Here is a 12678-nt window from a genome sequence, read left to right on the forward strand (position 1 = left end):
ATGGTGGGCTTTGGGAGATGGACAGTAGACAGATCAACGGGTCAATTGGCTTCGGGATGAGCTAAAGTAAAAGTATGGATATCAAGAAAACCCGGACAAGTTCAAAATAATGCATCCAAGGTTTTAGATAAACCCACTAACATATAATAAACAAGTGGCCCACTATACTGTACAGCTAAAAACAGCCTACCCTATATGGCCTAAACTCTGTTATAAAACCTTTGAATACAACTCTCCCCTGTAAAAATTCTTTCTTGGCACGCACTGTTAGTGCCGTGTTAGGAGCGGGATTTTCTGCAGGCCACGCGACCACACAAAACTGCGGGGATGCTATCGGCTCCCTAACAGCAGTTTTCAGAGAAGGAATTTTGGAGAGTTCGCCTTCTCTGACAACACCTTTGTCGGATCTAATGGCGGCACCTCAGAACCAGAACGCCTTAGATATCGGAGGACGATGCCCATGGCATCGGTAGCGACATCCTCCCGATCAACGACGCCGATTGCGATGGGTTTTTCTCCTTTGAAGGCAAGCCGCACCGTCGGCCTCTGATTCCTTCCCGAGGTTTTTCCCTGCCGCCGCGACAGTCGACTACGAGCTACAACTTGGTTACTGGAGATTGTGGACTGCGTCGGCAGATGTAGTGATGCGCGAGAGAATTCTGGTCGGTGGAAAAAGTTCGACAATAGATTGCCCCCGAACCCGCTGACGGGTGACGGGCTTGAGAAATACAGCACCTTTTGTGCCATTGGTATGCTGGATGGTGAAGGAAGCGGGGTTTCCCTGTACCTAGCTAGCTCAGCACGTCTTTTGCTCCAGTAGGAGATCTGGCTTCGTTACAGCCACCCAGACGAAAAATATACAAACAAACAAACAAACAAACAAACAAAACCTTTGAATAAGAACTCTTAATATTTAGTTTTAGTATATTAAACTATTTACAACATACTTTTTGAAATGTTCTGAATATACTATCAAGCTAGATGTAAAAACAATAATTCCATCACCATTAGACTTCAAAATACATCAAAATTCCCGTTGTTTTCGGATCTTGTTTCTCAATCAATGTGACATCTTAGACCTATTTGCTGTAGATTAAAAAAAGCGCCACCCGCTTCCTATGGCCTTGCTCATGACCACGTATTGGTCTACGCGCCTGACCACGAAACCTGATACGATGTCGCGTGCATCCCCTTTGTAACTCCCCTGCTCCCCAAGACTAACTCGTCTTGGTATCGTCGAACACTGTTTTTCGTCAAACTATTTCACGAGGTGACGCACCGATGCGTCACTCAGCGCAACGTTAAAATGGCCGACCGCCGGGATGTCGAGCAAGTGCTTGGTCAGGATAACCATCACGACTTTACATCTTTACATATTGTCGCCTTTGACATCATTGAATGAGCAATGATACGGCACAATATTGCGATAGCTTTCCTTGTCGCTCTTGGCTATGGAGCTGAGGTCAACAACACCAACCTTGAGCCATTGCAGTTCAAGAAGAATGGCACTTTTCAGATTGCCATCTTTTCAGACATGCATTTTGGACAATGTTAGTCACGCAACCATCCCTCGTCGCAAATTGTGCGATTGACTCTTTATTATAGATGAATCAACCATAGGCCCTGAACAAGATCGCAACTCTGTCGAAGTAATTCGCAAGGTGCTCGACTATGATACACCAGATCTTGTAGTTCTCAACGGGGATCTCATCAATGGTGACTCCACCTACGCCCATAACAGCACACATTATATTGACCAGATTGTCAAACCTATGGTTAATCGCAGTCTCACCTGGGCGTCCACCTACGGCAACCATGACCACAACTATAACATTGCCGGTGATGATATTCTAGACCGCGAGCAGATGTGGCCTGGGTCGCGCACTCAAAAAATGGTCAACGAAACAATGTCCGGCACAACCAACTACTGTCTCGCTGTCTACCCGGCCAACTGTATCGACACCACCGATTGCAGCCCTCGACTTCTCCTGTGGTTCTTCGACGGCCGCGGCGGTAACTATTATCAAGGTAGTTCGCAGCAGAACTGGGTTGACCAGAGTGTCGTAGATTGGTTCAATAAGACCAGCACGGAATTAACCAACAAGCACAACAAGACCATCCCTTCGCTCACCTTTGTCCACGTACCCATCAACGCGAGTATCGCATTCCAGGAACAGGTTGGAGTTCGCAAAAACTACCAGCCAGGTATCAACGACGACCCTCCGGTCCCGCAGCAAGGTTACGGCTGGTGTGCGAATGGAACTCCTACCTACGATTGCTCGTACGGCGGCCAGGATGTACCTTTCATGGAGGCTTTGGTCACGATACCAAGAATCATCGGTTTGTTCTACGGCCACGACCATGGTAACACTTGGTGCTACCGCTGGAATAGGAAATTGGATGGAATGACGATCGAAGGCAACGGCATCCACCTCTGCTATGGACAGCATTCGGGTTACGGAGGTTATGGTGACTGGATTCGCGGTGCACGAGAGATTATTGTGACAGAAGACAAGCTGGACAACAATGAGGTCGATACCTATATTCGCCTCGAATCTGGCGACGTCGTGGGAGCTGTGACGCTGAACTCATCCTTCAACGAAGACTACTACGCTGCAACACCGAATACAATGACCTACATGTCGGAGGGAGAGAGCAGTGAATTCTTGAGCATTTTATTAGGCTCCGAACTTATTGTGGCAGCGGCGATTGCTTGGCTAAGTCTCTGAGGATGTTGTTTAAATGATTCATGATAATCTATGTTTTTGAGAGTGCGAATACACGATTTAATTTACGCGTTGGCTCGAGCCGTGGGGGGCAACTAAGCAAGCTTAGTTGGGCACAAAAAGGCGGGACAGTCACAAAACGGTGGGACACCCACTGGGCCCGATTTTTGGTGTGTTTTGCGGCATTGTCAATGTATCTTCATTCTGAAGGCGTCAAAAGAGGTTAAATTGCTGAATCAATTGAAATGAAGCTTCCTGTGATGATATATATGCTATTGACTGTAACTGTAAGAGGGAAATAGCTGCAGCGGCGGCAAGCTTGCCTGCCGATTGATGACGCTTTCTCTAGTAAATTGGGTGCTTTCCTGTCCTTCTCGAGGCCTGTGACTTGCTCCTATAGCAGATCTTTCTTCTTCAATGAGGGAAATGAGGGCATCGCGAAATTGGGCTTGGTGTTGAGCCGGGCATGGTGTTGAGGGCACCGTTGGAAGGGGGGACTCGTAGTCAGGCAGGCAAGGCGGCGATGTGGGCATCGCGACTTCCTCTTCTTCCGATAAATCGATGAGGCTATCTTCTTCGTTAAAATCGGCATCAGCCGGCGGTTGCGTAAGTTGAAAATCGACAGAGTCATCGCTGTTGAGAAGGCCGGATAAATCTGCTGCTGAGAGGGGCTTTGCTGCGAAGCCGGCGTTGCGAATAGCCTCACGAGCTTCCGGGGCAAGCTGGGTATCAATCATGAAGCAATCTTCCTTCTTCTTCAGCTGTAAGGATATCTCGGCTCGTGATGCATCGAGAGAAGCATATTCTACATCTCTTTTGGTGTGTTCAAGCCACTGTTTAAAGCGCATCTTCTTTTCAACGCCGTCGACGATAACCTCTTTCTTTTGCTGCCACTCAGCTTTTATCTCTTCCATCTGCCGTATTGCAAAAGATCGTATATTTCGAAGCTGTGATCTTTGCTCAGCCTTTGCACCTACTTCAATAAATTCAGCCTGTTGTTCACGAAGCTCTTCTAAGCTTATATTATGAAAATAATCTCCTACCGGTCTTCCTCGCTTTCCGCGCTTTCTCTGATGATATCTCTTCTCAATACGCTGTTGACGATCTGCAACGTGTTTTTTCACGATATCTTCAAGCACCACAGCTTCGCTGACGATCTTCTGTATAGCTTCAAGTCCCCGGCGCGTTGGGGAGCTCAGAATATCGTGATAGCGGTTGCCGACATCTCTTGCTGTATCAGAGGCCATAGGGAAGCGATTTTCCGCCGGTAAGAGTGAAGATAACGCCGGATCAATAGCCTGACGAGTCTTCAACTTCTTCTTCAGCAGATAACTAACCGCCGGCGCCTCGGTCGGCGGGAAAATGCCTGACTTTTCGAAGCCGGCGATGATGTGGGCAGCTGTGAAGCCTTCTTCAAAGATCTCCTGATATTGTAAGAATTAGTATGTGAAAAGACCCCTTTTTAGAGAAGATGTGAGTTGCTAACACATACCTTGAAGGAGCCTGCAAAGTCACGGCGGTTGAACGTCAGATTTCCCTTCCGCAAAGCTTCTCGCAGCCTTTTTTTGGTGTGCATTCTTTAACCACTGAAAAACGCCTAGGTCCATCGGTTGAAGCATATGTGTTGAATGAGGAAGAAGGAAAGCAACGAGGATATTGAATTTTATACAATATTCTCTGAAGGCGAAGGAGCCGTGACCGGAGAAGCCGTGACCGGAGAAGCCGTCGATTATGAGCAACCGCCACACGAGCTCTTCTTCCTCCTTTCCTTCCGTGCCCGGAGGCGTGTCATATGGGGTAATAGGGTCAAATTCGCTTTTTAGGTGCTCGTTACACCCGAACCACTGCTCAAAATCCAGCTGACGATGTTGTACAGTAGCAGATTTCTCCCAAGACCACCGGTTGAAGTGCTTCGCCCACTCAAGCGTTATCTCGGCGTTGGAAAAAGCGGTTTCTGACTGTGCAAATCGCATATTAGGATCACCATCGATATCTGACCACTCTATCGTTGGAAAAGCTTTGAAGATAAGCCAAGGAGGAGTAGTTGCTCCTGCGGCATTACCTGTACCAATCACCGTACAAGTCTCCCTATCTTCCGCCGAGAATACCTCTGTTGGAGTCTTCTTCTTGGTACGTACGACGAGGCATTGCACGCGCTCTCGCAGTATTCCGACTCTAATTCCGGCTTGATCAGCATTCCAACACTCTGAGGCGCCGATCCTGTATCTGGTGATGACTTCAGAAAGTCGTTTAAACCACTGCTTCGTCTCCTCCACGCCGGCTTCTTCATACTCCTAGCGAGCGGCTTCTTTCGACTTCAAAATCGATGTATCAAGCTCGGGATGATCGTCACAGAAGCGACTATACCACATCTTTGAGACCGGCTGCGCAGCAGCATCACGGCGGCTTCTTATTGTATTTGCTGCATCTTCAATCTCGCCTTTAGAGGCCGGAAGACCAGACTTCTGCATCCAAACGATAAAGCATATGATAGCTTCTTCTTCGCCATCCGAAAGGAGTCGCGGCCGGCCCTTATTTGGCTCAGGAACCAGGCTAAAATCCGCTGTTTTGGCTTCTTCAAGCTGCTTGACGATACGCGCAATGGACGACTTGTGGGAGCCCTTGTACTGCCGCTCAGCATCGCGTATTGAAAGAGGCTTCCTTATCATATTAGAAGCATCACGAGAGAGTCCCATTTGGAGTCGTTGGCGTGAAGAAACCACCGCTTGAGCTGCTCTGATATTTGCATTTAAAGGCATAATGCACTTGGACAAGAGTACTCCTTTTTTTGGCTAACTGGTGTCTAGATTTGGGTCGATTTCACATATAAAATCGAGGAAATTCGCGACAGCCGGCGGAGCGGGGTTGTCCCACCGTTTTGTAGCCAACTAAGCTTGCTTAGTTGGCCCCCCCCGGCTCGAGCCAACGGGTAGTATTTCTTGGTAGCTCATTGCATACGTCTGCAATGCGTCTAAGAGGAGATATAAAGCGCCAAAAAGCTTTGATCCCTCATAAGAGGTTTCTGACTGGGTTAGTCCGCGGCAGCGTATAAATATCTACCTAAAGCTTGCTTGCTCTTCTCCAGAACCGTTCATAAATAGTCACTATATAAGCTTTTGCTTTGGCTACCCCTATAGCCATGCTTATAAATGATCCTATATCTGCCCTATGCTCCAACTCTTTATACTCAATGAATAGCATATGCCGACGCCGTTTTGCACGCATGCATCCAGACGTTAGAGGCATAGTCTACCAAGGGAGCTACCATGGCTATATAGAGCTGTCTCGTTGTCGAGGGAGCCATCCCCTTCAGGCGTTTCAGTTTCATTGCAGCTTCTAGCCCCCTAGTCGCTGCCCTGGCCATGTGCTGTTTGTAGTGAAGGCGCGAGTCCATGACGACCCCAAAGACCTTGCCTTTGTCTTTGGGAGAGACTTTCTCGCCCTTGATGGTAAACGGATCCGAGTCTACCCTGCCTATGTATCTAGTAAAATGTATGATCACCGTCTTTTCCGCTTCAAAAGTTGCGCCGCTGCGCTTCTCCCAGTCCAGAGCCTTGTCGATTATTGCTTATATTCCTCTCCGGTTGCTCTGGGCTGTGGGCCCAGACACCCACGCATTATAGTCGTCAACAAATGCAATGGCTCCGCCATTCCTGTCGATTTGGGTTTACACTAGATCCGCATTAAAGAATAGGAACAGCATCGGTAATAACGGCGATGCTTGCGGAAGTCCTGCTTGCGGCAGAGGTCAGCTTTCGGAGCCCTGGCCATTGATTGCGATGGTTGCAGTTCGCTCTGAAAAAAAGGCATCGATCCAGCGCAATAGACCCTCGGGGATCCCTCTCGCCTTCATCCGCTGCAGTAGCCTCTCTTTGCACACGCCATTGTATGCCCCTTTAACGTCGAAACTAACAAGGCTCACCACATCACGTGAGCGCCATGCTGAGAAGATGTGTTCTTGCAGAAGTACGAGGGCTTGCTCTGCTGATCGTTGCTTGTACGCGCCAAAATGGTTGGTCGGAAGAAGTCCGTGGGTCTCTACCGCGTAGGAGATTCTCTCGGCAACTACCGACTCCAGCACCTTACCCAGCGTAGCGAGAAGCGAGATCGGTCTCCACGCTTTCGCGATCGTGTAATCATCTTTACCTGGCTTCTTGAGTGGGATGATTCGAGCATGTCTCCATTGGTCTGGTATCACGCCTTCGTCCAGTGATGCTTGGAAGATGGCGAGGACATCGTGTTTCACCGACGGCCAGACTTGCTTCCAGACGATCGCTGGTAGTCCATCTTCTCCTGGTGCCTTCCATGACTTTGTCGCCCACAGTTGACGTTCTACTTCCTCTAGAGTTAGGTTCGGCATCGTTACTGGATTTCTCTGTTGCCGCGGTCCTTCGTCTTCGATGTTATCTGGCAATGGCGGGAAGAACTTAGCTAAAAATTCTTCGGCTTGCTCTCGATGACTGGCCGTTGTTGTTCCGTCTGTCCTAACAAGCTGGGGTACTTTTCCAAAAGCTGCATCACCCCCAGACTTCATATACTTGGCTGCTTTCCAGATGTTATCATTATCCACCAGAAACTCCTTCCAATGAGTATTCTTCCGATGCCGTATGGCATCGTGGTATTGCTTCGCCGCAGCCTTCGCCGTAGTTTCTAGAACTTTAGCATTCTGTCCCGCACGCCTTGCGGCTCGGGCTCGATTTCTCCAGTGTGTGTATATACGCCGCAGCTGTGTGAGGTCATGGGTCCACCACCGCTTTGCATATGGCGATGGTGTGGCTCTGGGTATCAGTGCTTGGACCGCATCCAAGACGGCCGACATCAACCTGTCCGTTTTCTGCTGCACCGTGCTTCCCACTGGCCTAACTCTCAGCGTCTCCACAATCCTACTATAGATCTCCTTCCAGGGTGCATTCTTGAACAGAAGTCTTTCTTCCTGTTTCGGTGCCGGGACTGAAATGTCGAACGCCGTCTCTATCATGCGATGGTCCGACCCGTGCTCCGTACCATGTATCGCGCATTTGATATTTGCGTCTGCAAGCTCCTCGGAAGCCAGAACCAAGTCAATGGTTGTCTCGTAGTCTCCGCTTTGCCATGTCTTTGTGCCCCAGCAAAGCAGACTCCAGAGCATGAAGTCGTTCATCAAGTCGATGATAGAAACCGCCTCGCCCTGTCTTTCCACTGATACATTGTCTCCGTCCCACGTCTGGTCGTGGTGGTTAAAGTCGCCAGCAATTACTATATCTACCGCTCTCCCCGATCTCCGTCTCACCTCTCTAATAGCTTTACGAAGCTTGGTGCATATGTCCTGTAGAGCTTGGGCGTCTCCTCCGGGTACGTAGACAGACGCCGTGAAGACCAGACGATCTGGCAGCCGAACAACTGCTGCCGTTACGTCTGGGGACTCTACTGCCACCTGCTCCGCTTCCACTTCCTTGTTCACACAGAGCATGCTCCGAATCACCCATCTACCTTCCCTCCCTGTCGTAGGTATCATCTTGATCCACTTTTTGGTGCCCCATAGGTGTCGTCAATAGCCTGCCCTGGATCCTCCGTGCTTGGGGCTCTTGGATGGCTAATACGGTTGCATCCTGAATGTCCTTGCCGTTCATTAAACTATCATGTACCGGTCCCTGCTTTCTGACATTCAGTTGAAATAGTCGGAATATGCTATTCATGCTGTGATGGATAGAGCTTCCGACAGTTTCTGCTGTATGACTTATGGGGGCCGCCGCATGGGATACATTTCGGAATCGTTCCTGTGCATGCACTGTGGTGATGGCCTTCTTGCGCGCACCTTCCGCAAACTTGTGGTCTATCACAGTGATAGGCCTTATGGCTCGTGATCTGTTGGCAGTTGTAACATTGCTTGGGGCGGTCACGACGTTCTGTTGAAAAAAATTGGGAATCCCCCTTATCTTCAGGATTCAGACTATTAGTCTGAAAGTCCTAGATTTAAAGTTCAAAGTCCTAGATGAAACTATCTAGAGATATAAACCCGAGAAGAGCTCTCATCTCAATAAGAAACAACAAAGTTTCATAAAATATAATTTTCACCCAGCACTACTGCGCAATATAAACAACACGTTCAAACGCCTTTGTAGTACCGGATTCTCCTCCAGCCACAAAGAATCTTTCGTTGATGAACCGCCTAGCTTCTGACCGTTTTTTTGAGATATACGACCATCGAGCCATACGCCTTGGGGGTGTCTCTCTTGCTGAGCCATGCTACCTTGGCAACTTCGGTGTCATTTTCTCGGCCGAGCATCTCGGTGAACTCAGCTCGAACTTCGTTCCTCTCGTCTAGTACCGCAATACGGCTGACATTATCCATTTCATTTACAGTAAAGATCGAAATCGGTTGTCCCTTTTTGACACCCCTTGATTTATACCGCACGGACGTTTTTGACGGGGGCGTATTGCTTACACAATAATTCATCACTATTGGCACAGTATCTATATACCCCTTGCTGACAGCTTACATGCATGTTAAAACAGCGTGATGCGACTTCACAGCAGATTGTCGTCAACCTTTATTAGCTCCGAATCGTGACCTTCCTGAGACCTTGCTATAAGAAGCATATCTATCAATACATATATCTCATAGGGTTATATATATAAATCATCTAAGCCTAGCTTATCTCCCATTGACTTCTTTCCCGACGTATACTAGAACGTAGCCTCTGCCCACTTGAATGTACTCCCGAACTCCTCCCTGCACCGAGCCTCGCGGACCGTCTTTGTGTTTGTCGTTGAGATTGATTAGTTTCCTGAGAAGAAGCTTGGTCTTGTGAAGGCGTTAGTCTGACAGTTATTGATCGATTTAAACTCCCTCGAGGTCGGCACCGTTTTCGCTTTGGCAAACCTTGAATTGACTGCTCTGATCTCTGTTGTATCGGCGTGTCGATTGCCAGCTGCGATGGAACACTTTGCGCTGTATTCTTAGGCCTTCCACGAAGAGAGGTGGTTATCCTTGGGTCTATTATCCTTCTATAGGGGTCTTGAGACGATGAGTCTCGTATACGCCAATGCGGGTGCACCTCCTGTTTTGTAAAAGAGGTCCCTGAGGCTAGCTTATTGTATATCGTGTGATAGCATGGTATACCGAGCTCGGTTGGGACAGAGCAAACGCAGTTATCAAGAGGAGGCGGGAATGGTCTATTCCCTGTTGGCATTGCCTTCTTTGCCAGTCGATATTGTGCTGTAATTAGTGCTAGGCACTTTGATGAGACCAGAGCCCGAAGCTCCCCTAGGTAGTCTGCACTCGGTCGGTGATACTCAGGCGCAGTAAGTACCTCATCGTTTGCGCAGGCATCAATAAAGTCTTGCCTTTGATCTCTGATCATGTCCTGCATAGCTTCGACCAGCCGATAGAGGTGGCTCATTCCATTTAATAGATAGCCCTTGATGTTATTATTGCTTGCCTCAGTACCGGATGTAACGCGGATACCGAAGTTACGATAATGACGAATAAAGCAGCGTGCCCATTGTGCCCGAACAGGCATATATGTGCCATGGAGGTACCGTAGAATAGGGCGCTGGTCATTAAACTCTTTACAGAGATTGATCCACGCCTTCTCATGTGCCTCCTCAGTCTCGGCAAAGAGGACCAACTTCCACATAGCAAGAACACCATTGTAGGTATGAGAGATATCATTACCTACTGGCGCAGAGATAGACTCTTGGTCGGTAGGGTTCAGTTGAATCTGATCTGGCGGTTCTGCCTCTATATCTGAGCCACCACTGATATCGCTACTAGAGCTAGGCCTCTTAAGCCATCTCTGTTTAGCTCGAAGTAGGACATTTGAGTTAATGTGGTGGATACAGAGTTGCTGCTGTACCTCCGGAAACTGGTCATTAAGTGCTGCTTTCATCGAATCGTCAAAGTCGGTAATGATAACATCTGGCTGACATATAGAGTGTTGCGCCATAAGCTGTTTTATACTCTCTGAGAGGAACTGGAACCCTTCTCGTCTCTCGTTATCGATAAGGCCGAAAGCAGCATTAAAAACAGACCCTAGGCATGTCTGCCCTGTTGCTTGGAAGAGGGGAAGCTTGAACCGATTGGTATTATAGGTATTGTCAAAGCTAATAACTTCAGGAAATCGTTTCCACATCTGTAGGCAATATGGAAATGTCCATACGAGACCAAGTAGACGGTTCGGGTCATCATCTGCCCATTTGATAAGATAAGGTATCTCATTATCGTCAAAGAGCTTGATAAGTGCTGCCGTAGGTGTGAGACCCCCTAGCTTCTCGCGGTTGATGAGAGATCGGGCGTTATAAATATCTTTCCGTGTAAATACAGAGTCAGGATACTGCTCCTGAACAATAGCTCGTACATCACGGGCCCGAACACCAACTCGACGGCTTGTAGATATAATCGTTGCCTTTGTAGCTTCGGTCAGTCTCCGATGAGAGGGATGTGCAGATGGTCCAATGCTTGGTCCATGATTATGCTGGTGGTGTTCAGGGTTATCATGTAATCGTAAGAGCCACTTTCCCTCCTCTAGTGCCTCGGCTATAAGCTTCCACTTACAGCCGCACTTACGAGACTTGCGAGGCCTTATTTGAGCACCTCTAGGAGCTCGTGATTCTCCATATCGATCACACTGGAATGAATATCGTATCTTACGTCCTTTATAGGAATACCCATTATACTTAACGATCCCAAAGCCGTGGTCCTTTGCAAAGTTATTAACTTCATGGAAGAGAATATCAACTGAGGGAGCTGCAGTACCAGGTATCGGCGGGTTTGGGATTTGACCAGGTTCTGGAGAGGAATCCAAGCTTAGATGCTGCGGCTCTCTATTATCAAGTAGGGATAGAGGATAGGGATCGGTCGGTTGTGTTTCTCGTGGGGGCGAATATGGAGGAGGTGATATAGATTGTCCTGGACTTAGGGATGAGTAGCCCCATTGTTCACGCCATCGCCGAACGCGTTCTGCTGCTTCGAGAGACTCGCGAGTAAGCCTCCGCTCGGTTCCGATGACATCTGTGACTAATTGTAAGGCAGACTTAAATTTGGCGCGTGGTGATTGAGCAGTATTATTACAGTCTTCTTCGGTGGATCGGTTTGACTGTGGAGGCAAGGGAATTGGCTCGGGGCCTGGGATCGGTCCTCGTACGCGGGTTGGTCGGCCATTTGGGACTGGATAGTCATTACTTAGGTGAATGTCATGATCGAATTGTAATACCCATGAAGGCTCGTTTAGTCCACGCAAGCCTTCAGGTTGTGGGACAGTCGACAACATCTGAGGATATGACGCGAAGATGTTCTCGAGCGCGCCAGTATCTTCGAGTGGATAGTCAGATGGCGACGGTTGACGTAGGTCGGAATTAGCGCGCCGCTTTCGCTTTCGCTGCTGAGGCTGTTGGAACGGGTCGGGGCTCTTAGGTTGATCCATAATGAATAGATCTTGCGGGTCAGTGGGGAATGAAGGTAAATAGCACGATCTAAATCCGGCGTAATTCAAAGGAGGTTGAAGGCAAGGGGGCTAAAGTCTTATGATTCTATTGGTTAAGATTAAGATCCGTTAAGCGAGAAAGCTTCACCGCCTTTGGAATTTTATATCGGTTGCTTAGAAATATTTTAAACCAATAAGAGAGGATAAAAGTCATGCGTCCGAAAGGTTCATGCGTCCCTAGCCAAAGTGTCATGCGTCCCTAGTCATTGCCAAATTTTTTCCCTCTCCAGTAAACGTTACCCGAGACGACGAGAACTAACGAGAAATAATTAACGGACAGGTAAATGTCCTGCGAATGTAATCACTCTTGTCAATGATTAAGCCATAGGGGCGCCTACGTAGCGAACAACAAACTATCAAAGAGTAAAAGCGACTGAAAAAGCCAGTATTTGCGAATCCCCGCCAAATTGCCGTTGTTGTGGCTCGTGTCTTGCGGACCGAAGTCTGAATATGCCAACCTCTGACGCTACAGGAGGATCTGTCGCGTC

General features: G+C 48.4%; 2 protein-coding genes across 2 annotated transcripts; one reads left to right on the forward strand and one right to left on the reverse strand.

The window, feature by feature from the left end:
- Positions 1-1306: 1306 nt before the first annotated feature.
- FOXG_06595 (uncharacterized protein) lies at positions 1307-2729 on the forward strand (the record flags this gene model as incomplete). The annotated part of the gene is made up of 3 exons (XM_018385290.1): positions 1307-1340; positions 1431-1550; positions 1606-2729. The coding sequence occupies 3 exons, from the start codon at positions 1307-1309 to the stop codon at positions 2727-2729; spliced, it is 1278 nt and encodes a 425-aa protein (XP_018242571.1).
- Positions 2730-11622: 8893 nt separating this feature from the next.
- On the reverse strand, positions 11623-12130 carry FOXG_06596 (uncharacterized protein; the record flags this gene model as incomplete). Its single annotated transcript, XM_018385291.1, has 2 exons — positions 11623-11718; positions 11852-12130. 2 exons carry the CDS (start codon positions 12128-12130, stop codon positions 11623-11625), a joined length of 375 nt encoding a protein of 124 aa, XP_018242572.1.
- Positions 12131-12678: the final 548 nt, after the last annotated feature.

The sequence above is a fragment of the Fusarium oxysporum genome, chromosome 3, assembly GCF_000149955.1.
Source record: "Fusarium oxysporum f. sp. lycopersici 4287 chromosome 3, whole genome shotgun sequence".
Taxonomy (NCBI): domain Eukaryota; kingdom Fungi; phylum Ascomycota; class Sordariomycetes; order Hypocreales; family Nectriaceae; genus Fusarium; species Fusarium oxysporum.